At 41.9% G+C, this 26,212-nt stretch overlaps 1 protein-coding gene across 1 annotated transcript in view; it reads right to left on the reverse strand.

The window, feature by feature from the left end:
- The window catches only part of LOC119733210, a 199,410-nt gene that overhangs the window by 54,915 nt on the left and 118,283 nt on the right, over nucleotides 1-26,212 (reverse strand). Inside the window, 16 exon segments of the mRNA XM_038206800.1 lie at nucleotides 898-1,015; nucleotides 1,624-1,712; nucleotides 3,230-3,454; nucleotides 3,948-4,107; nucleotides 5,013-5,191; nucleotides 5,633-5,753; nucleotides 7,267-7,513; nucleotides 8,040-8,220; nucleotides 10,328-10,565; nucleotides 11,090-11,217; nucleotides 14,491-14,657; nucleotides 15,689-15,869; nucleotides 16,944-17,114; nucleotides 18,081-18,175; nucleotides 18,655-18,950; nucleotides 25,666-25,874. Of these exon segments, the coding sequence (XP_038062728.1) occupies nucleotides 898-1,015; nucleotides 1,624-1,712; nucleotides 3,230-3,454; nucleotides 3,948-4,107; nucleotides 5,013-5,191; nucleotides 5,633-5,753; nucleotides 7,267-7,513; nucleotides 8,040-8,220; nucleotides 10,328-10,565; nucleotides 11,090-11,217; nucleotides 14,491-14,657; nucleotides 15,689-15,869; nucleotides 16,944-17,114; nucleotides 18,081-18,175; nucleotides 18,655-18,950; nucleotides 25,666-25,874 (2,805 nt within the window).

Below are 26,212 nucleotides of genomic sequence, written 5' to 3' on the forward strand. Positions count from 1 at the left end.
AATGAGCTTCCAACACCTGCTAGACTTCAACCCCTTCTAACTCTAAAGCAAACATAAGAAGACCCAGAGCATGCCCTCCCTGACAAGCTGCCTGTTTCTTCCAGCACTATTGCTCAAGCTTTGGATGGCATGTTGATGACCCTGAAGCTAGCAGAGGAGGTGCCTGAAGTAAGGAACTCCCGACGTGTACTTAACATGGTGGTTGAGTACAGACAGTGGTTTCTACACCATGGTTTGTTAGCCTACTGTGTCTTCATCGACGAGACAGGCTATGTTTGGATAAGACGTTTGTTCGGACAAGCCCTTCACGGAGCCCCAACTAGAAGAGTGTTCAACATGGTCACAATTGCAAAGTAACTTTTGCAGTTTCTGGTGAGGTCGGACCAATACACCATCTTATCGAGAACATGTTTTTCCCAGGATGAGCCGATCTTTCTAATCTACGATAACGTCCGCCCACACGTGAATGCACAGCTGCCACCAGGTGCCCAACCGCTGACCCAACTAAAACAACTCCCTCTCTACTCATCGTTCTGAAATATGACAAAAATTGCCCACTCTGCCTTCAAAGCTGGAGTCAAGAGAAACCTAGCCTTCCAGAGGGGCTGCAAAGAGTGGACGGAGCTGAGTTTTGAACAAACCATCCCACCTTCACTTTTCCCGTCCAATATGTCTCAGTATATGTTTTCATCATACGTCACAATGTACAAAGACTGCCAGTAGGATACACATTGTGTGCGAATCAAATATCCTTCACAACTGAAATTACCACCTGTCAACCCTCAGTGAGTTACGTGACAGGGACTCATGGAGATAAGCCTGTGCACCAGACATCTAGGTAAATACAAACATCCATCTCATCAAAGTAAGTAACAGGCAACACATTGGCAAGCATACCTTGCACATCGTCATCACTGCCAGGCACTATTCCATCAGAGGTCATAGGTTGGATGTCCTCGCCCCCAGGCATTGTACCCACTGCCCATTCATAGTGAGAGATGCCATGCAGTTGACTCTGTGGTCAACAAATAAAAATATCACTCTTTTTTATATAGAAAATTCCACCATTGATGCATACTAATGATAACTCTGCAATTAGTAATTACATTTTAATAGCAACATGTTTCTGAGCAAAATCAGTTTCAAGGACTAAAATCAACACAGAAAATTCATTTTGATGAAAATTCAGTTCACTATAGTGGAATCTGGCGACAAGAATTAAAAGCTTTTACTGCGGCGGAACTGCGGTGGTGTCACACTCACGCGCATGCTGCACGCTTTCTTAAAGACGAGGTATTCCTATTGGTCGAAAGAGCTCAGGGGGCGTGAGTACTACCGGAGCATGACTCGAGTGAATCTTGTGTCACCGCAGAAATGGATGCCGCCGAATTTGTCTATAGCTTAGATCATATAATGAGGAATCGAGGAGCTATACAATTTGCTTATATAACAATTTGCACATATAACAATTTGCATATACACATGTAACAATTTGCATAAAGCAATATGAAGTTGGGAACTATTCCAATACATAAATGAAAAAGGTATATGGAACATATTTATTCAGCAAGACTTTAAAAATGACACATAAAAAGATCAAGGTAATACTGAGAAACGTTTTACCTCAAAGTCATCAAACCAGAGGGAGACTGTGGTTTTCTCGTGTTGTGCATCTATATCCTGTACCATACTTGGGCCATCAGTCACATAACCTACCAAAAAAGGGCAGATTCAGTTGTATAATGTACTCAAACAAACTAATGCGAAGCTGTGAACTTTACTAAATCTGCAAAAATGTTAACCTACCCGTACAAGTAAACCAAACAGGAATGTCAGGCACATATAATGTCAGGCCAAATTGCAACGTCTCGGTCCTTAAGCTAGCACTTACAGGGAATATACACAATTTTGATTTTGCTGTAAGTTTCAGAAATGAATGGATTGGAGGGTCAGCATTTTATAGCAAATATTATTACACTGACTTGGTTGAAGTTTTGTGTTCGTAGATCCTGACCAAAAAAAAAAGCAACCAAGTTCCTGTAGTCTGGTTCCCCGACCCCACTTAAGATGAAACAGAGCAATGTATGGACGTCCTTGAATTGTAAGGTCAGGGAACCAGTCTAGCTGGCTTGTACCTGTTCATAGGAGTGTAATCAATTTCAAAGTCATGTACATCAGGTACGCTGTGTTAGATTTTGAGTAGATTTGATGTACATGTATGGTTAGGAGTACCAATATGTCAGGACATTTTTAAAAAGTATTTTTAGAAGTCCAAACAATAAAAACAAAAGAAGGGAATAATTATGTCTATGGAAGCATAGTAAAACCAGACTAGGTGGGCGTGTTCAGGCATTCAAACCGTGGACGAAAAATGCCAGAGAACATAAGAGAACAATATGGTCCGCAATTCCCAGCATTCTTCCGCGATTGAGGTCGTGTACAAAACATATGGGAGACTTCCTAAAAAGTTAAGGTACAAACAAAAGAGGGACAATAGTATGTCCCCGATCGACGGTGTGAATACGACTGGGTGTATGTGTTCTACATAACCCCAAGGACCAACACACAAAGGGAGAACAACATATCCTTTTAGTCCTCGGGAGTTGGGTCTTTTGTTGGAAACGGTCCTCTGTAGTAAGTTTGTGTGCTTAGTCTTTGGGAGAGTGTTATATTACAGGGACAAAGGGAAACACAAGGCATTGTCCTCTAGAGTATGGGCTCCGTGCACAAGTACCCCTTCAACGGCCAGAAAAGGAGAGTTGGAGGAGACCTAGACTGGTTCCTGGTCCATCCACTGTGTATTTCAAATGAGCCAAAGTTATTGGGGGGCGGGATTAGTCAGGGAAACCATCCCAAGATGAATTCAAATGTATTCATGTGACGACGACACCTGATGCTCAAGCGAAACGTCGCTGTGGCTAACAGCTTTGGCACATTCAGGAAGTCGTGCGTACTTCGCGCCAACCACAACAGTACATTACGCACAAGCTCTGTGACCCATCCAAGGGGCTCTCAAAAGTGGTAAAAGGTGCCCTCTTTTGCTGGCGCACGGAACCCATAGTAAAACACAACTGTCTGCGTGTGTTTGTGTGTCTGATTGCCTCTTGGTGCTTCAAACAATAATATTTGCTCCCTTAGACTGCAAATACCACAACTGCAGAAAACAGGTACAATTTTGAGATTGAAAGCAGATATCACTTTTTCCTAAATTACAATTTGAACAACCAACCTGTTTGATCTTCCTCCAACACTCTGATTGGTGAGGAGCAAATGACGTCACTGAATGCTCCTGCACCATTCTGACTCTTGACACAAACATAGTAGACGGGCTGACAATCCACAGTGACTGCCTCATCACTGCATGTTGATGGGTCAGTAAGTTGGAGATTCAGGTCTGATAGAACACAGCTTCTCTTAGAACCCAGGGAGGTGAACTGTCGGATGTCTTCAGAATCTAGAACAAAAATATCATTTATCAAGATATCAGACAACCATCCTCATATTTTCCAAACACAAGTCCTCCAGTCACAAGCTATTCTTCTGAGCTATGACAAAAGGCATCTGTTTGAAGTATCACTTACCCTTATTGTGATCCATGGACAAGGTTTAAAAAAATGATGTTTGGGTTCATTAATCCATAACTAGAAAAGTACATAAAAGTAAATAAAGTAAAAATATCTTGAAAAGCACTAAATGCAGAATTTCTTCCAAAAAACTAGGGGGCCCTTTTGGGTGTCCTTCTTTTTGGCTCGTCCTGTATGATCATTCATCATATCAATCACAAGAAAAATATGAATGTGAACAACATGTCAGGCGCATTTGATCTTGTTTAACACAAACTTAACTATCTCAAATAGATACACTTAAAACAGTGTTTTAAGCCAATCAGCCGATATATCTAGCTTGTTATACACAAAGCTAGCTGTACACCAACAAGTAATACTGACTTGGAGCAGTTCCCACAGCCACCCAGTAGCTCTTGATGCCACTCTCTCCATCTATAGCCAGCCAGGAGGCTTGGATAGTGCTGAGACTGTTCTGATACAAATATCCATTGATGACTTCTTCCACTTCTCCATCCAGATTGCCTCCACGGACATATCTCATCTTTAATCAAAATCAAATGGATCAAAATTGTTCACAAACTACAAAGACACATTAGTATGTAAGACTTTTGTCAAGTACAATGAAAATGATAATCATCACTTCCAAATGGTTGTCTCTTGTGTCCAGATTAATAACAAGGTTTCCCTCTCATGACAACTATTCATTGTGAGCTGTAAGCTCGTCACGTAGGCAACCAAAAGCTAATTAAAGTCATAATCTGCACAAGTCAGTTAGCTCTGACAGAACTCCCAATAGCAATGTGCATTAGTTTTTACACCAATATTCCAACATGTGAACGACAAAAGTCAATGCGTCCAACATGTGTCCAGTGTCCTGACAATGTCCTGATGATGCAACTTTCTCTTACTTCTATCAATAATTAAATAAATACAGTGTTCAAACTTGAAATTGGTTCCCCCTTAAGATAATGGCCGATCCAGTTTTGTTGTAAATAATGAGAGTATTATTTGTTAAAAGAAACTTTTCTCTGAACCCAACACCTCCAGATACTCCCACTAATAACGTGGAGTGTCGTGGCCCCACGGTCGTGGTCTGGAGCATTGAATTCATGGTCTGCGAGTAATTCTGCAGGTTGTGGATTTGAGTTCAGCCTGGGGTTATGGTGCGAGTGTCCTTGGGCAAGGCACTTTGTCACTCATTGCTTCTCCCAACCCAGGAGTAAATGGGTACCTGTGAGGGCAGAGATGGCTATTGTGGTTGATTTTAGCTGGTTTGCGCCAAAGTGGCAACATTGAGCTGTATACTCCCCAGGGAGTTGAGATGGTATTTGGAATGTTTCGCTGGCCCAATGAGCAAGGTAATAATGATGTAGCGCCTTGAGCACCAATAATGGTGGATGCGTGCGCTTTATAAATACCCATTATTAATATCTTAACTCTACTCACCAAAGGAGGGCTAGGATCCACCTTGATACCACTGGTTTCATGAGAGGCAACTAGTTTGGCCTGGTTCCTGGCCTTGACTCGCGTCACGTACAGGGCCCCTGGTTGCAGTGTCAGCCCAGCTTGTACATGGGATCGAGCCGTGATGTCAGTAATCAATTCAAAACTATTTGGATTTTTGTCTGAAAAACATAACAAGAAAAAATAGGGAAAATACCATACCGTGTCACACCACGGATCCTCTACACAAAAATAAACGACTAATCTGAGCTTGTGTACAAAATGCATGGAATGGATTACATGCGTAATATGCCGCGTCCGCGCATAGAACAACGAATAGAACATGTAGAACAATGTGTGCGCACACGCCCTACAGCTAGCTGGCACCCTACAAATTTGACTGTGCAGTCGTGCATGCATGCGTGCGTTCGCGTCTTGCATATGCGCACGAACGACGCCCGAGTGCCGTATCACGCATGTAACCAGAATTTGGGGAAGTCGTTTATCCTTGTGTAGAGGATCCGTAATTACACCCACTCATCTTGCTGTAAAAACCAAAAAGGAGTAGTAGCTAATATTTAATACTGCAATGTTTTCATTGGATCTCAGAAAGCAGGACTTACCCATCGGGAAGATCTTGTGTTTGTTTCCTTCTTTCATCTCATAGATTGCCAACTCAAAGGACTCGATGCCAGACTCATCATCAAAGTAGTCCCAATGCACAGCAAGATGGTCAGAATGCGACTAAGGAGATGAAGGTAGAAAATGACACAAATATAACATGGTTTGAGGATGGACAGTCAACATTAGCTCCCTGAGGTATTGGAAGTAGACAAACTAGGCAAAGGGAACTAGTTGGTCAACTTTCAATGCCGACGGGAGCTAATATCAGTTATCCACCCGAAATAAACCATGTTATATTTGTTTTACTATACCTCATAGGTATCCAGTTGCCAAATTTTCCTGTTGCAGTACGCGCCTCGGCATAAAATCTACGAAGAAACTTGTTCAACCCACCAGAAGAATATTGCTCAACCTCAGAAAAACTTCACTTCTTTTACAATGCAGTAATTCCAAAGACTTTCAACTGCATTGTGGACAACTTATTCAGTCCACCATATTATTCAGTTCAGCATCACTGAGCTTAGGAAAACGCTGATTAACATTTAACAAACGCTGATTGCATTATATAATGTGCATTAAATGAAGGTTTCTACTTCAGTAATTGACCATCATCGCTGTATGTACTCACTAACAAAATGTAGAGCCATTTGGTACAGGAAAGAAGCCTTAACTTGCAATTATGATTATGCAACTCACCTGCAAGTCAGTATCTTGACCAATCATCAGCCAATCGTCAAGGGTTTGGGTGTCAGCTCCATTAAGATCTCATTTACCACATAATTTAATTTTAAACCTAATCTAAATGATGATAGTCAGCATCTTTCACCACCTCCATCCCGTCTCCCAGAATTTGCAGCATTGGAGGAGTCAGGTCTACCAAGAACCCATTCATTTGAGTATCAATGTGATTCACACCTGGATCTACAAGGTCATGTTGACTCACCTGGAAGTCAGCATCTTGACCCACCACCGGCCAATCTCCTAGTGTTCTCAGCATTGCAGGAGCCAGGTCTACCAAGAACCCATTCATTTGAATATCAATGTGATTCATACCTGGATCTACAAGGTCATGTTGAGTTACCTAGATGTCAGCATCTTGACCTACCACCAACCCATCTCCTAGTGTTCTCAGCATTAGAGAAGTCAGGTTTTCCAAGAACCCATTCAGTTGAGTATCAATGTGATTCACACCTGGATCTACAAGGTCAAGTTGACTCATCTGGAAGTCAGCATCTTGACCCACCACCAGCCCATCTCCTAGAGTTCTCAGTATTGGAGAACTCTGGTCTACCAAGAACCCATTCGTTTGACTATCAATGTGATTCACACCTGGACCTACAAGGTCAAGTTGACTCACATGGAAGTCAGTATCTTGACCCACTACCAGCCCATCTCCAAGAGTTCTTAACTTTGGAGGAGTCAGGTCTACTAAGAACCCATTCATTTGAGTATCAATATGATTCACACCTGGCTCTACATGGTCATGTTGAGTTACCTAGAAGTCAGCATCTTGACCCACCACCAGCCCATCTCCTAGTGTTTTCAGCATTGGGGAAGTCAGTTCTTCCAAGAACCCATTCATTTGAGTATCAATGTGATTCACACCTGGACCTACATGGTCATGTTGACTCACCTGGAAGTCGGCATCTTGACCCACTACCAGCCCATCTCCAAGAGTTCTTAACATTGGAGGAGTCAGGTCTACCAAGAACCCATTTGTCGGAGTATCGATGTGATTCAGTGCCTGGTTGATGGTGCGTAGGTTGACATAGACCTGGTCCTTGTGATGGAGATGGAAGTGATGCCACTCAATGGAGGATGTCTCAATGCCCACTGCCTCCGTCTCATGGATGACTTCAAAGTCATTTGTGTGATTGGCACTACACAATGTGAATAAAATAAAATTATCAAAATGACAAATCCCTCATTAACCACCCAAAAACTCAATACCGTGGTGCTTACATAGTGCTTTATACCAAAGTCTCAAAGCGTTTCATAATTACCCCTGTTGAACCAGTCACGAGACCATTTTTCTAAAGCAAATTGCATTCAGCCCAATCCGGTCTTTACCTTCACAGTTACCCATTTATACTCCTTGGTGAGTGAGGCAATTGTAGTAAAGTGTCTTGCCCGAGAACACAAGCAACATGCATGTTCCCCATCAGGGTTGGAACACATGTACCATGGCACACGAGTCAGACACCCTAACCATCAGACCACAGCACTCCAATCAGTTATATCGCAACTACCTTCTGCTAGATGTGTATCTACACATCTATCGCATGGGTAGCCAAATAAATTCAAACATTTCCCTCCAAAAATAATAACTTTTTCATTCAGTATCAAAGAACAGCAACTTTCTGTAACATCAACTGAAAGTCCAAATCCTTTCAAGCTAATCTTCACCTGTCATCATGCTTGCGATAAACAGTAACCTGGTAGTCTTCGATACCAGACTCAGGATCAGAGAATCCTTGCCACTGAGCCTCCACTGTGGCTGGGCTTGAGGAGAAGTCTAGATCTGTAGGTCCTGGCAGCAGGCCGTCATAGACACTGCCTTTTATCGGTGGAGTCAGATCCACAGTCACTGAGGAGATAGAAGATACCAATATATCAATATATGATCCAGATCGCAATAATTGAGGAGACGTCCAAATCTGCAGGTCCTGGCAGTAAGCCATCGTAGACACTATTTTGTATCGGTGGTGGAGTCAGATCCACAGTCACTGAGAGGATGAAAAGAGACATCACTTTATGACCCATATGACTGATTATATTAATATTGTGATGAGTCATCAACTAGGCCTATACGTTTTATACATTAACTCTTTCAGTGCCAAACTCGTACATGTACGAGGTATATTTGTTAGTCCAAAAGCGTCAACCTCGAACATGTACGAGGTAATGTCCGTGCTTAAAATCACCAAACCTCGTACATGTACAAGGAGAGTAACATGTTATCAAAAGGGGGCGCTCTCGCTCTTTCTAATGGTACCAATTATATGCATGTACGACCTGTATTTATTGTTATATTCGAGTTCTTGTGAGAGGGCGTCACACTGAGTTTCGATTTGTTGACAAAATGGCGGCGCCCATAAACCGAGCTCGCATGTTATCTAGAGAGAAAATCAGTGTATTTTTTCGCCGATTTGGACAGGGTAAGGGATTACTTTTTTGATTCAGAATAATCCATGGATATTTCAGAACTGGATGGTGAGTCAGAAGACGAACATTGGGATACCGATACAAATGATAATGATAGTGCTAAAAGTGACAATCATGGCAATATTTATGATAATGAACAGAGTTTGTATGAGGAGGGGTATCAGACGCGACACACGTATATTCTGCAAAAGTGCGGAATTCCCCTGTGTTCAGGAGAGTGTTTCAGGGTTTATTACTAGGTGCATGACTAATATTGACTTTTGAAGGTAACAAGAATATACCAGAGAGCAAGATACAACAAGTTTGGTGATTACAACTTATTTACTTTTTTTTTAATAGAATTTTGAATAATTAACAAAAAAGCTCGAAGTTGGGCGCTTTAGGGTTAAACTTTTGAAATGTCGGGGGCACTGAAAGAGTTAATATGAACTGTATGGTGACATTCTTTAGTGCTAAGTCACGCATGCTGGAATATCGGAATCCAATTGGCCAGCACTGTTAGTGGGCGTGGCTTAAAAGCCCAAAGCCAACGGTCAGCCACCCAAAGCCACCAGTCAGCCACCCAAAGCCAACGGTCAGCTACCCAAAGCCAACGGTCAGCTACCAAAAGCCAACGGTCAGCCACCCAAAGCCAACGGTCAGCTACCCAAAGCCAACGGTCAGCCACCCAAAGCCACCAGTCAGCCACCCAAAGCCAACGGTCAGCTACCCAAAGCCAACGGTCAGCTACCCAAAGCCAACGGTCAGCCACCCAAAGCCAACGGTGTATCAGCCACCCAAGCCAGCAGTCAGCCACCCAAAGCCACCGGTCAGCCACCGGTTAGCCAACCAAAGCCACCAGTCAGCCACCCTAATCCACCGATCAGCTACCCAAAGCCACCGGTCAGTTACCCAAAGCCACTGGTCAGCTACCCTAATCCACCCCTCAGCTACCCTAATCCACCCCTCAGCCACCCTTACCCACAGGTTAATCCACCCAATCCACAGGTTAACCCACCCAATCCACGGGTTAATCCACCCAATCCACAGGTTAATCCACCAAATCCACAGGGTCATCCACCCTATCCACAGGTTAATCCACAGGTTAATCCACCCAATCCAAAGGTTAATCCACCCAATCCACAGGTTAATCCACCCAATCCACAGGTTAATCCACCCAATCCACAGGTTAATCCACCCAATCCACATGGTCATCCACCCAATCTCATGATGATTATGATAACTGTGATTATGAACATAATGATGTCAAAACCATATTACAGACACGTCCTTATATCAGCAGATTAAGATTGGCAGTACACTGAAAAGGTAAATGATTAAAACACACATGAGAGTGGCAATTTTGATGACGGTAATAGTGATGATTGGTGGTGATGAAAATAAACTAACGGCTATAATGACAAAGATGTTGATGGTAATTTGACAGTAATGGTGATGGTATAGTGATGACAATGATTATTAAATGACGATGACAACAATTACAATTGTGACAATGGTCACAGTGACAATGTATTGACAATGACAATCACCTCCATCTGACGAAGCCGACACGTTGAGTTTATCATTTCCTCCATGGAAGGCTGTAAGTGTCGAGTAGTACGTCTCCCCATGCTGTAGGGTCACATAGCCAGAGCAGGCACTGTGCTCTCGACGAGACACTTTGACAAAGTCTACCACGTTTCTCAGGCCAGGCTGGGTGCCTACCACCCACAGGTAGGAGAAGATTCCAGACTCAGGGTCATACCAATTGTGCCAATTGGCACAAATCTGAGCAACAAAGCAGGGAAATATCATGAAAATTAGACATAATCCACTAATCAAGTAAAACTTAGAATTCTTTTATAGCAGATACAGTACGTAATATTGAAATCACTTTTATTTTGTCCGGACTCATGTTCAAATCAATCACTCTCTAATTACACACTCCCTATGGTATTAGTCTGTGTCCTTTAACTATGAGTGGATATGTGCACTCCATATCTGTACATTAGTATCATCACGGATCCTCTACACAAGGATAAACGACTTCCCCAAATTTCTGGTAAGATGCGTGATACAGCACTTGGGCGTCAAGCGTGGGCGTATGCAAGAAGCGCACGCAGGCACGACTGCACAGTCAAATTTGTAGGGTGCCAGCTAGCTATCGAGCGCATGCGCATTGTTCTACATGTCCCATGCATTGTTCTATGCGCGGACGCGGCATATCACACATATGTAGACAATCCTACAGATGAGTCGTTTATCCTTGTGTAGAGGATCCGCAGTATCATTCACTCAGTCAGTCCATTTACCTCATTTCTGTCTTTGGTAAACATGAGATCTTTACCAGCGTAGGGTCCATCAAACAAGTCTCCAGCAATTGGCGGAGTGTCGTCTACGAGAATTGGCTCATCAGCATGGTCTATGGTGCGCAGGTCAACTAAAGAAGACACAGGCATGTATTAATATAAACAAATATTTTATAACCCGATTTCTTTTTACAAATGCACAACAATTCCGTGGAGAGGCGTTAAACTACGCCCTTTAAGTTGGTCATGTAGACTGTGTATGTATTATGAAGCACAATGCTGGACTTACATGTGTACTAAACAATTTGCATTTCTACCGGTACAAGGAGCAAAACAAACTTTAGTCCCATAACACAGGTTGCACATTGATTTTTATCAAAACACTAGCAGACTAACTCCTTATTCGTTTGCATAGAATACCTTTCGGCAACCTCGTTCCCGTGGGTACGAGATCTTGCTGCGCCATGTTGTTTCCCATCATGCCTTGCGCGATCTCAACCCCTGGAATTGTGTAATTTAAATGTGTCAAAATATGGCACATTATACAATGTAATTGGGCTGCAGTTTATCCGTTTTATGCGCCGACACCATCTTTAAAATGTTGAAAGTTGTGTTTTTGAAGAATCAATGCTTTCAAACGTAAAGTTTCGACAATGCGTTATTTAGCAAAGATTTGTACTAAAAGGTACCGGTATGTACCCCTTTCGTCCCTTTACAACCGCAGATACAGGTTTTTTTTAACGAAAAACGAGGCTGCCATAATCCACATCGTACAGGCATCGCGCAGTTTTGAATATTCGTACGTGTCTGACGTGCAAAGCACGCGGAGTGCATTGTGGGCGCGCCCAGCGTGCAATCTTCGAAATGCCCACGAGACAGTACGCTCTGAATAGCCAGTCAGCATCCTTTACGTGTACATCACGGCCGGGGGTTAGTGAAGGAACGCGCACGTGCCCATGGAGTTGAGGCTGACCTTTTGGACACGTCTTGGGTACAGACATTTTGAACAAATGTGCATGCTCGTAGAATATACTGAAATTAGATGGAATGGAATGCTCTTAATGCAACATGAGTATACAACAATGCTGCTAAAGCAGGGCTCGAATTTCACGAAAAGCACTAGACAGCAGGTCTAGTAACTGAAGAATCTTACTGGACCTGAACTATTTTTACAAGACCTGTGTCATAAATAAGAAAAAACAACATTTTGCACTATGTGACAAGAACAGACAGAGCACAGATTGCAAGAAAAGGTTTACGAGTCACCCGTTTCGTGTGTGTACTTGGCTAGTTTCCCTGGAAAATTAGTCTAATTCTCTTGGGGGGGGGGGGGGGGGCTGGTACCATATTTCAATAGGGGGCGCTTTCAAATTCGACGATTATTAACACTAGATTACAGAATGGTGTACCGTATTTTGAACAGGCGGACATTATACCAATAAAATTTTTGGGGGGCTTTCACAGGGGGGGGGGGGGGGTTCGAGTTATTTTTTAGGAATTTGTATGATAATTTTTTTTTTTGACAGAGCTGGGGGGGGGGGGGGGGGGGTTTGGACCCCCAAAACCCCCCTCTGGATCCGCGCCTGTCTTGCCAGCAGGCACGGTCTTTTTCTTTGTAAAAGTCTGGGAACTAGACAGTACAACTAATTCCCATGCAGTACAGGGATTCTGCCTCTCTTCCCGCAGTGAACCTGGTCATTTAATAAGGAAAAACGTATTGCTACCAATCTAAGTTGTGGTGGCGCGACATCGTGCGCGACATCGTACCAATTACGGAGCATCAACGTACATGTACTGTATGGGATGTACGTACGTTTGTCTGCAACTGGCATGGCATGACTAGCGCGTTGGCCACGCAGCTTCGTTGCGTTTTGGCACGGCACAGGGAGTTTTTTTTCGGTAATTTTAATCAATCACGTAATGAACTCAAAGCACGCTATTAATCAGACCTCAACTGCTAGTATATTTGGGCATCATTTTGTTTATACAGTGCAAGAAAAAAACACTAGACAGCCGGACTAGTGCAGTCATACACTGCACTAGACCGACGCTGAAATCACAAGACACTGTCCACGGTCCAGTGGATATTTTGAGCCCTGTAAAGTGGCGAACACAAGCTCAGTTTCATAAGTATGGAAAAAATGCATTGTTCATGCAGACCAAATTCAAGATATTGAGTGTATCAGCTTCATTTATGCATTGGTTTCAAATATAAACCCAGATATGCAAATAGCCATTCAAAAGCCATGTAGAAAGTTGAGCTTTTCAGCAGGCTTCATTGTGTACAGCGAGTTAGCTTTCTAGTAAGTTAATAGAGCTGGATGGGTATCCCATGCTAAGCAACCAGTGTTGCAGCTGAGTACTTTTTTCCAAGTACCGAGTACTGCCAAGTACTTACGTTGCCGAGTACGAGTACGTGTATACGTACTTCTAAGTACAAGTCTCCGAGTACAAGTACTTGTACTCTGGAGCATGAGTATGAGTACGACTATGAGTACGAGTACTTGTGTTGACGAGTACGAGTACGAGTACTTGCATTTCAGAGTATGGGTACAAGTCCTAGTACATTGTGCTTGAAGCCAAAAATTAAGTGTTATGTACTTGTGATAAAAGACGTGCCCAAAGGACGTGCACAGAGAAAACTTTGATTTTTCCGCAATCAACCATTTATAAAGTATAATATGGCCATGGTTAGCCAAGCTATAAAGGCCTATCATATATATTTTTTTATCGAGTATTGCTATTGGAGTACGAATACCTTGATAATAATGAGGGCAATTCCACGGTTACTCACGTTACATTTTTGATGTACTTTTGAGTTTCCTTGGGCTGTAATTACCTTACTGAAAAGGTTTAATAACTGTTATCCCCACGGTAAATAGAGTAGACCTAGACCTACCTAAGCACCAAAGATGACATCCAGAAAAATATGTTATGTATGATAAACAAGACGGACAAAATTGGTTACTCACGCTACATTTTTCGTAATGTGAGTAACCAATTTTTCTGCATCTTGTTTATCATACATAACACATTTTTCTGGATGTCATCTTTGGTGCTTAGGTAGGTCTAGGTCTACTGTATCTACCATGGGGATAACAGTTATTAAACCTTTTCAGTAAGGTAATTACAGCCCAAGGAAACTCAAAAGTACATCAAAAATGTAACATGAGTAACCGTGGAATTGCCCATGAGTACAATTTTGAAATGTCAAGTTCGAGTACTCTGCTGCATGAGTACAAATACCGTCAGTCTGAGAACGAGTACTTTGACATTCGAGTACAAGTACGAGTAAGAGTACTCTAAAAACGGTACTCAAGTAGTACTCGAGTAGAAGAACCGAGTACGAGTACTTCATCTACATAGATTATGGCAGTTATTAACCTTATGAAAGTTTTTCTTACCATTGTTGACTGCTCTGACTTTAACCCAGCAGGGTATGCCATTGGGTATCTTGAAGTCCATGTAGAGCTGTTCAGCCAAGATGTGAGCCTCCCAATCACGCAGTGATATATCCCTGGGTGTCCTGCCTGCTGCTAGGTGATACTCAAACAGATGCGACTCAGGATCGCTGCTCAATTTCAAACAAAGAAAGTGAAGAATGTTATTATTATGGACTCCAGCAAAAGAATCCCTTGAACACTGACAAAAGGAGAGATATGACAAACACTTGAATGCCACCGCCGTAGTAATTAGTTGTGCAACTTTGTTGTTTGTTCCTAATGTAAGAACACAACCTTAACAGGCTTTCTTTTTTTTAAACCACAGACGGATTTAAACCCACAACCTCTTGCATAGTGCAGAATATCTACACCCAGTGTTGAATTGTTATTAAGAAATTTAACTTTGGGATGGCGTGAATGAACACATTTTCAATTTAGCGACAACTTTCAACAAGTACCAACTTAGTACACCCACGGCAGGTAACGCGTTAACGCAAGTAACGCATTAACACGGGTTACGGCACCTCGAGAGTAAAGAAACCGAAAACCGTGCACGCGCACAACCAACAGTCTTGGTCATAAACACAAAAAAAAATGAAATGTACGATTCGTGGGATCTTACTCTTTTACTCTTTATTTGTACCGTGTTTTGAAACTCGTCACTCGGTGTACATGAAATCACAACCATCACGACAAACCGTACAACTGAGCAGAATTTTGCAATGCAATGGGGGGGGGGGGGATTTAATATGCAAATTAGACGCATGCACATCCATGTCATCATACTGGCTATTTCAAAGAACGTCACTTGCAAAGCTGTGATACACGCGTGGCATGGAAACAGTATAATACACCCAGATAGAATGGGCCGAGTAAAATGTCCATCAACCAACCCACCCACAAAATACCCACCCACCCAACCACCCACCAACAAAGCTGCCGGGGGAAAAATAAGAAATGGTCTTCTGAAGATAAACAGCCCAAGGTGACCGAATTTAAATTCACCAGTTCTTCTCTGTACCATACATAACTACATGTCAAAAAATAGAGATACACATTCATAGTACTACTGCAAATTCCTAACTGATTGATTCACCACTTGATTCACCACCGGACTAACCTTCAAGTTTTGTTCAAAGTTGGAAAAAAAATTACTCACGTTGCGTTAACCTTCAATCCAATTCTACCAATGGACGAGTCATAGGTGATGTCATTGATGCTGTAAATGATGGGCGGAGTATTGTCAATAATCAGAGGGGTGCTGTGACACACAGTGAGTGCCATTGGACCGCCAAACTCTACCTTGTTGAGAGCACGTACACTGATGTAATATGCACCATCTGTTGAGCAAGATAATTTGCACAACTCACTATTTGACCCATGCTGTGGAAATGAGTCTGAAGTTTTAAACTTGATTGGGGAGCATACAATAGGACTTCCTTTGGTATGTATTGGGCTGTAGTCAGACATTAGTTTGTGAGACATTAATATAGCTGACTATTAACAATTACTGTATTGTTACAAGTGATTTTCTTGCACTTTCAATATCAAAATACTGCTTGCTTCAACGAAAAGCTTCATTTTTAACTCCCAAGAACCAAAATCTGGGGAGCATATGAAATATCTCTTAAAAATAAGTTTGTTTCAAATAACAAAAGTGTATCACTGTGATTCAGTGATTGCAGTGTTGTTCAGTGTGATGTGTCATGGCCTAGGGGTTAAGAGCACAGCACCGGACTCATGCTCTGGTGTTTCAGAGGCAGCAGAATGTGGGTTCGAGCCCAGGTCTGGACACTTGTGCCCTTAAGCAAGACACTTAACCATTATTGCATCGTCCTTCGGATGGGACGTAAAGCCGTGGGCCCCGTGTGTTGTGTAATGCAATGCACGTGAATGAACCAAGTAAAACTTATCGCTAAGAGAAAGGATTTGCCCGGGTGTTTCTGGCCTCCTGTTAAAACTCCCCCGTGGAGTGTTTAGGAGAAGAACCAACCAAGTACCAAGCAGATTGACATTGACAACGAGACCCTGATGATGGGTCCATTCTGACTGATCAAACAGATGAGCATGGAGATCAATATAGAACACTCAATGAAACCCCTTGAGGAGATAGTTTGACTATACCACTCAAAGTGGTCAATAGTTGCATTATATCATGGTCAATTAAACAATGCATAATACTGTGACCATTGATGAAGATTTACCTGGCAGATTGACATTGACAACCAGACCCTGGTGAGTCCACTCGGACTCATCAAACAAATGAGCATGGGCATGATGAGGATCAACATAGAACACGCAATGGAACTCCTTGGGGAGATAGTTTGACTATACCACTCAAAGTGGTCAATAGTTGTATTCCATCATGTTCCACTAAACAATGCATAATACTGTGACCATTGATGAAGATTTACCTGGCAGATTGACATTGACAACCAAACCCTGGTGGGTCCACTCGGACTCATCAAACAGATGAGCATGAGGATCAATATGCATGCTGACATCATCATCACAGACAGCATTACCAATGGACCAGGTGTAGCCATGGATACCAGTCTCATTGTCATGGATACCTTCCCAGTTGGCTGTAAAGAAACGCAAATGTTACATAGGAAGATGTCAGTCGAGCCAAGGTTGAGCTGTGGTTCAGCTACATGTCTACCAGGATAGTACAGTGATTTGGTGGCACTGTGAACATGTAGGGACAAATTTCTTGGTTGTGCCAACAATGAGGCAAGAATCAATGCTAACTAAGGCAGAAAATTCCAGCCTAACTTTTTTTGAGTTTTGCAATTGACTGAAAAGCAGTAAATTTCAAACTAAAACCCAATCCGAAACAGACGTTTGTTTCAGGCGTCACGCGAGGGTCATGATGGGCTGCGGTTTAGCGTTCGATTAGCCCAGCTGTCGTGGCTAACCTGTCTGCCTTTACCCGAGTTGATCTAGGTGAGCTACGCGAACGCAACCATTGCTTACAAGGTAAGCGCAGAGTTTCTTGGCCAGCATCTAAGCAATTTATTGTGATACATGTAGCGTTCTGTGATTTGTAGGGCCATGAAATAGAGCTTATGGTCGTACCAAGAAAGCACATATGCTGTTGCAGAATGGTATTGCATAATGGTAAATATAATATGGACACTTGATCCTGATAATAATTTTAAAAACTGTAAAATTAGTGATGTAAAAACTATTCACCAGGTTAAGCTAAGAAAAAATATGGAGTGTCATTGCCGAGTGGTTAAGAGCACCGGACTCAAGCTCTGGTGTTTCTGATCAGCAGAGTGTGGGTTCGAGTCCCGGTCTCGACACTTGTGTCCTTAAGCAAGACACTTAACCACTATTGCTTCGTCCTTCGGATGGGACGTAAAGCCGTAGGTCCTGTGTGTTGTGTAACATACGTTAAAGAACCCAGTAACATTTATTGTAAGAGAAGGCCTTTGCCCCGGTGTTTCTGGCGGTATGTTTATCTTCAACCATATGAAGGCTGCACTTGCAAAGAAGAATAATATTAAGTTCGCCCCTTTTTGCTATGAGGCACCATCCATCCTTACCTGCAATGAAGGTATTGCTTCTTGTATACAGCATGTCAACAAGTTCCTCATGACCATTAAACACAGTCATAGAACCAGGACCATCAGTGATATAGCTGTAATTACGTCACAAGATGATGAAGAACGGAGTAAATGTCACAAAACACAACTACGGTACATTCATGATCAGACTCGCCTTCTTTGACGAGACATACACAAGATATCTGCCCAGATACAAGGTACAACTGAACATTCACATTTTGGAAGAGCTATCAACCTGTCACTATATTATTATTAGTGAAGAATTTGAATGATTTTTCATGAAGTGAAGTACCTTCAACAAGTCATTGTACAGTGGCACACAGAACAGAATTAGTTAATACTCAAAACTAAGACTATTTTAAAAAGTTTCAGGTAATTATGAATGTTTCAAATTTCATTTCTGGTATGCACCTTTGTCATACACAAAAGCACTTTACTCTTTTATATACGATTTAAGCCTTTGTCAGTAACTGAATTTATGTTACTGTTATACAGCATAACTTTGTCAACAGCGACATTTTTTACTCTAAGCGTCACTTGAAGCAGTACCTACCGATGGTTATCCAGCGGTGTGTCTTCAATGCATCGTCTCTCCCATTCCTCTGGTGTGAACTCCACACACGCTTCACGCACCACCTCATCCCTGGTCCCATTCACGATCAGCCCTGGTGCTGGTGTCGTGAAGTCCGCTATGATGCCGACAGAGGAAATGATGTTCTCGTACCCCACGTAGTTCAGGAGCTCTATGTTGAAGTAGTAGAGGTTGTTGTGGACGAGTTGGAGTGATTCGTGATTGAACTCTACAGCATGGCCAACACCAAGCCGCTCATAATGGGAGAAGAGTCCGGACTGAAAAGAAGGAGAATTGTCAATGATAATATCCACACAAAGAATACATATCCTCAACAAGAGAGGGATCTGGTTGATTTTCCTTGTTCTTCTACCTTTTTAATCCGTGGTTAGAGTCCTGCCCGTGCTTCACAAGGGACTGAAATGAACTGAACATGTAGTAAAACTGAACCTGGGCCAACATGTGGATTGGGTTTTCAGTCCCTACCTGATTCCGTGGGTTTCCCCAGAATATTCTTCTGGGGTTCTTCCTCCCACCTCTAAAACTGTAATTTCTTCTCATCGTCTTCTCTCTACAGCCTTCTCCAGGCTTGCGAGCTTACAGTGCCTAGGGTGCTCTTGAGAAATCCTTGGTTTCATTACCAGAAATATAATAATAATAGCAATCCAGTTGAACTCTAACACTGGGGTTTGTTGGAATCTGTTGGAGTAATGTACTAGTAAAGTGATGTTACTTTACATGGGGTTCAAAGGCATACCACCAATAATCATAGTTCAACTATTATTGTGCACAGTTTACCATATGGTCTTGGAATTTGCAGCAGTGAGGAAGGTTCCTAGTAAATCACTCAAGGGGGTTAGGGTTAAGCAATATTTGGTTGAAGCTAAACTGCCTGTGGGATCCATGGTTTCATTACAAAACAAGTCAGGTGTGTTTACAAACACAAATGCCCCGCAACCGTGACTTTTCCATGACATAACACCACTCTAACATCAGCTTACATGTACCTTGGTCAAATGGAACGTTCATTGACAGCATTAGTGTAGGTTTTATATGAATTAATCCCTAATCCCTATGATCTCAGAATAAATACAAGATTTCTATTGTTTTAGCCACTGTGACCTTGACCCTTGACCTTTCGACCCCCAATGCGATAGGCTCCTTAGGATTGCCAAGGACAATCCACAAACCAAATTTGAAGTTCATATGTAAAGTATATCTCAAGTTATCACGCTGACAAAATTTCTTTTGTTTTTGCCACTGTGACCTTGACCCTTGACCTTTTGGCCCCAAATCAAAAGGCTTCTTAGGATTGCCAAGGACAATCCACAAACCAAATTTGAAGTTCATATGTAAAGTATATCTCAAGTTATCGCGCTGACAAAATTTCTATTGTTTCAGCCACTGTGACCTTGACCCTTGACCTTTTGGCCCCAAATGCAAAAGGCTTCTTAGAATTGCCAAGGACAATCCACAAACCAAATTTGAAGTTCATATGTAAAGTATTTCTCAAGTTATCGCGCTGACAAAATTTCTATTGTTTCAGCCACTGTGACCTTGACCCTTGACCTTTCGGCCCCAAATGCAAAAGGCTTCTTAGGATTACCAAGGACAATCCACAAACCAAATTTGAAGTTCATATGTAAAGTATATCTCAAGTTATCACGCTGACAAAATTACTTTTGTTTTTGCCACTGTGACCTTGACCCTTGACCTTTTGGCCCCAAATGCAAAAGGCTTCTTAGGATTGCCAAGGACAATCCACAAACCAAATTTGAAGTTCATATGTAAAGTATATCTCAAGTTATCACGCTGACAAAATTTCTATTGTTTCTGCCACTGTGACCTTGACCCTTGACCTTTTGGACCCAAATGCAAAAGGCTTCTTAGAATTGCCAAGGACAATCCACAAACCAAATTTGAAGTTCATATGTAAAGTATTTCTCAAGTTATCGCGCTGACAAAATTTCTATTGTTTCAGCCACTGTGACCTTGACCCTTGACCTTTCGGCCCCAAATGCAAAAGGCTTCTTAGGATTACCAAGGACAATCCACAAACCAAATTTGAAGTTCATATGTTAAGTATTTCTCAAGTTATCGCGCTGACAAGATTTGTCCGGACACACACACCCAACCACCCACCCACCCATACTTGTTTCACATGACTAGTGTGGACTTTCCATTGCTTTCGTGTAGTTAAGAAAAACCAGTGAAAAAACTCATTTTTCTCAAACTGTGAAAACTCTTTCAACCCAATTTTTTTTCTATGATTCCCTTTAGTGTTTCTCTTCATTCTGCTACCGATAAACCTAACCCAAAAATGCCTCTAAACCTGTTTTCCAGAAATGGGGAAACACTGTGTGGACGTGGGGCAAGTCCACACAACGTCGGTGCTACCTACATTATGTGGACGTCTTTTGTTCGGAAGTCCACACTGCGTATGTAAGACAAACTCACCCACCCACCCACCCACACACACACACCCAGCCTTGTTTCACATACCTAGTGTGGACTTTCCTTTCTTTTCGTGTAGTTAAGGAACACCAGTGGAAAAACTCATTTTTCTCAAACTGTGAAAACTCTTACAACCCAATTTTTTTTCAATGATTCCCTTTAGTGTTTCTCTTCATTCTGCTACAGATAAACCTAACCCAAAAATGCCTCTAAACCTGTTTTCCAGAAATGGGGAAACACTGTGTGGACGTGGGCAAGTCCACACTTCGTCGCTGCTACCTACATTATGTGGACGTCTTTTGTTCGGAAGTCCACACTGCATATGTAAGACAAGCTCACCCACCCACCCACAGAAGGACAAGGCGGAAACAGTATGCCCCTTCGGCTTCGCCGCGGGGCATAAAAAGGGTAACAATAAACTCATCACAGTCAGCCTATCGGATTGCATGGAAACAAAACAAGAAGCAATTAGAACAAGTCAGGTGTGTTTACAAACACAAATGCCCCGCAACCGTGACTGTTTCCATGACATATCACCACTCTAACATCAACTTACATATGTACCTTGGTCAAATGGAACGTTCATTGACAGCATTAGTGTCTTCTGTAGGTTTTATATGAATTAATCCCTAATCCCTATGATCTCAGAATAAATACAAGATTTCTATTGTTTTAGCCACTGTGACCTTGACCCTTGACCTTTCGACCCCCAATGCGATAGGCTCCTTAGGATTGCCAAGGACAATCCACAAACTAAATTTGAAGTTCATATGTAAAGTATATCTCAAGTTATCACGCTGACAAAATTTCTTTTGTTTTTGCCACTGTGACCTTGACCCTTGACCCCAAATGCAAAAGACTTCTTAGGATTGCCAAGGACAATCCACAAACCAAATTTGAAGTTCATATGTAAAGTATATCTCAAGTTATCGCGCTGACAAAATTTCTATTGTTTCAGCCACTGTGACCTTGACCCTTGACCTTTCGGCCCCAAATGCAATAGGCTTCTTAGGATTACCAAGAACAATACACAAACCAAATTTGAAGTTCATATGTAAAGTATTTCTCAAGTTATCGTGCTGACAAAATTTCTTTTGTTTTAGTCACTGTGACCTTGACCCTTGACCTTTTAGCCCCCAATGCAAAAGGCTTCTTAGAATTGCCAAGGACAATCCACAAACCAAATTTGAAGTTCATATGTAAAGTATTTCTCAAGTTATCGCGCTGACAAAATTTCTATTGTTTTAGCCACTGTGACCTTGACCCTTGACCTTTCGGCCCCAAATGCAAAAGGCTTCTTACAATTGCCAAGGACAATCCACAAACCAAATTTGAAGTTCATATGTAAAGTATATCTCAAGTTATCGCGCTGACAAAATTTCTATTGTTTCAGCCACTGTGACCTTGACCCTTGACCTTTCGGCCCCAAATGCAATAGGCTTCTTAGGATTACCAAGAACAATAAACAAACCAAATTTGAAGTTCATATGTAAAGTATTTCTCAAGTTATCGTGCTGACAAAATTTCTTTTGTTTTAGTCACTGTGACCTTGACCCTTGACCTTTTAGACCCAAATGCAAAAGGCTTCTTAGGATTACCAAGGACAATCCACAAACCAAATTTGAAGTTCATATGTTAAGTATTTCTCAAGTTATCGCGCTGACAAGATTTGTCCGGACACACACACCCAACCACCCACCCACCCACACACACACCCACCCACCCACAGAAGGACAAGGCGGAAACAGTATGCCCCTTCGGCTTCGCCGCGGGGCATTAAAAGGGTAACAATAAACTCATCACAGTCAGCCTATCGGATTGCATGGAAACAAAACAAGAAGCAATTAGAACAAGTCAGGTGTGTTTACAAACACAAATGCCCCGCAACCGTGACTGTTTCCATGACATATCACCACTCTAACATCAACTTACATATGTACCTTGGTCAAATGGAACGTTCATTGACAGCATTAGTGTCTTCTGTAGGTTTTATATGAATTAATCCCTAATCCCTATGATCTCAGAATAAATACAAGATTTCTATTGTTTTAGCCACTGTGACCTTGACCCTTGACCTTTCGACCCCCAATGCGATAGGCTCCTTAGGATTGCCAAGGACAATCCACAAACTAAATTTGAAGTTCATATGTAAAGTATATCTCAAGTTATCACGCTGACAAAATTTCTTTTGTTTTTGCCACTGTGACCTTGACCCTTGACCCCAAATGCAAAAGACTTCTTAGGATTGCCAAGGACAATCCACAAACCAAATTTGAAGTTCATATGTAAAGTATATCTCAAGTAATCGCGCTGACAAAATTTCTATTGTTTCAGCCACTGTGACCTTGACCCTTGACCTTTCGACCCCAAATGCAATAGGCTTCTTAGGATTACCAAGAACAATACACAAACCAAATTTGAAGTTCATATGTAAAGTATTTCTCAAGTTATCGTGCTGACAAAATTTCTATTGTTTTAGCCACTGTGACCTTGACCCTTGACCTTTCGGCCCCAAATGCAAAAGGCTTCTTACAATTGCCAAGGACAATCCACAAACCAAATTTGAAGTTCATATGTAAAGTATATCTCAAGTTATCGCGCTGACAAAATTTCTATTGTTTCAGCCACTGTGACCTTGACCCTTGACCTTTCGGCCCCAAATGCAATAGGCTTCTTAGGATTACCAAGAACAATACACAAACCAAATTTGAAGTTCATATGTAAAGTATTTCTCAAGTTATCGTGCTGACAAAATTTCTTTTGTTTTAGTCACTGTGACCTTGACCCTTGACCTTTTAGACCCAAATGCAAAAGACTTCTTAGGATTGCCAAGGACAATCCACAAACCAAATTTGAAGTTCATATGTAAAGTATATCTCAAGTAATCGCGCTGACAAAATTTCTATTGTTTCAGCCACTGTGACCTTGACCCTTGACCTTTCGACCCCAAATGCAATAGGCTTCTTAGGATTACCAAGAACAATACACAAACCAAATTTGAAGTTCATATGTAAAGTATTTCTCAAGTTATCGTGCTGACAAAATTTCTATTGTTTTAGCCACTGTGACCTTGACCCTTGACCTTTCGGCCCCAAATGCAAAAGGCTTCTTACAATTGCCAAGGACAATCCACAAACCAAATTTGAAGTTCATATGTAAAGTATATCTCAAGTTATCGCGCTGACAAAATTTCTATTGTTTCAGCCACTGTGACCTTGACCCTTGACCTTTCGGCCCCAAATGCAATAGGCTTCTTAGGATTACCAAGAACAATACACAAACCAAATTTGAAGTTCATATGTAAAGTATTTCTCAAGTTATCGTGCTGACAAAATTTCTTTTGTTTTAGTCACTGTGACCTTGACCCTTGACCTTTTAGACCCAAATGCAAAAGGCTTCTTAGGATTACCAAGGACAATCCACAAACCAAATTTGAAGTTCATATGTAAAGTATTTCTCAAGTTTGTTTAAGTCACTGTGACCTTGACCCTTGACCTTTTAGCCCCAAATGCAAAAGGCTTCTTAGAATTGCCAAGGACAATCCACAAACCGAATTTGAAGTTCATATGTAAAGTATATCTCAAGTTATCGCGCTGACAAAATTTCTATTGTTTCAGCCACTGTGACCTTGACCCTTGACCTTTTGGCCCCAAATGCAAAAGGCTACTTAGAATTGCCAAGGACAATCCACAAACCAAATTTGAAGTTCATATGTAAAGTATTTCTCAAGTTATCGCGCTGACAAAATTTCTATTGTTTCAGCCACTGTGACCTTGACCCTTGACCTTTCGGCCCCAAATGCAAAAGGCTTCTTAGGATTACCAAGGACAATCCACAAACCAAATTTTAAGTTCATATGTTAAGTATTTCTCAAGTTATCACGCTGACAAGATTTGTCCGGACCCACCCACCCATACTTACATTACATACCTAGTGTGGACATTGCTTTGTTTTCGTGTAGTTAAGAAAACTCGGTACAAAAAATAACTTTACTTAAACTGTGAAAACTCTTTTAACCCAATTTTTTTTCTATGATTCCCTATAGTGTTTCTCTTCATTCTGCTACGGATAAACCTAACCCAAAAATGCCTCTAAACCTGTTTTCCAGAAAGGGCAAAACCTTATGTGGACACGGCTTAGTCCACATAAGGTTAACACAACCTGCATTATGTGGACCTCTTTTGTTCACAAGTCCACATAGGGTATGTAACACAAACTCACCCACCCACCCACCCACCCACCCACGGAAGGACAAGGCGGAAACAGTATGCCCCTTCGGCTTCGCCGCGGGGCATAAAAAAGGGTAACAATAAACTCATCACAGTCAGCCTATCGGATTGCATGGAAGCAAAACAAGAAGCAATTAGAAAAAGGAAACTGATACAAAATGAAAAGAACCAAACTTGCCAAAATATATGAAAAGCCACGATGATTTTAACACAATAATACTTGTGCTACTCATTGGTCCATAATGTGTTCAACAGACTGAATTACTACACACAGGCAGGTACAAATGATTGTGGGACACTTTATATTTACCTCATGAACTTCGACCCCATGACCCTCAATCTCCTCCAGCAGTTCACAGGTGAAGTCCCCATAGTCGTAGTTGATACTCAGACATTGGGTTTCTGGTAGTGCCAGGCAGTCCCGCGCACAGAAGTTGGGGTTGTGATGGATGATGGTCGACGTTGGCTTGGAGATGAGGCGGCCTTTCTTGGCAGCGGTGAAGTAGTGAAATTCATTGACTGTTTCAGGTGACAAGGGTAGGCACGTTTAATTTGAGAATTGAATTAGGAGGTGTCCAATGAAATTCACTTTTTAGAAACTCTTTATATAAGGAATCTGTGTTCCTGCTGGATTTGATAATAATAAGAGGCAACAGTGGCTCAAAACACTACTGTTACCATTTCCCTGCAGTTCTTTCAAATACTGCTCTTTGTATTTTATTCTCATTGGTATTCTACAGTATCTTCCAGTGTTGCAGTCGGGTGCTTTTTTCCGAGGACCAAGTACTGCCGAGTACTTAGGTTACCGAGTACGAGTACTTGTACCTCCGAGTACAAGTACGAGTACTTCCAAGTAC

Source organism: Patiria miniata, unplaced genomic scaffold (genome assembly GCF_015706575.1).
Source record: "Patiria miniata isolate m_02_andy unplaced genomic scaffold, ASM1570657v1 HiC_scaffold_1, whole genome shotgun sequence".
Taxonomy (NCBI): domain Eukaryota; kingdom Metazoa; phylum Echinodermata; class Asteroidea; order Valvatida; family Asterinidae; genus Patiria; species Patiria miniata.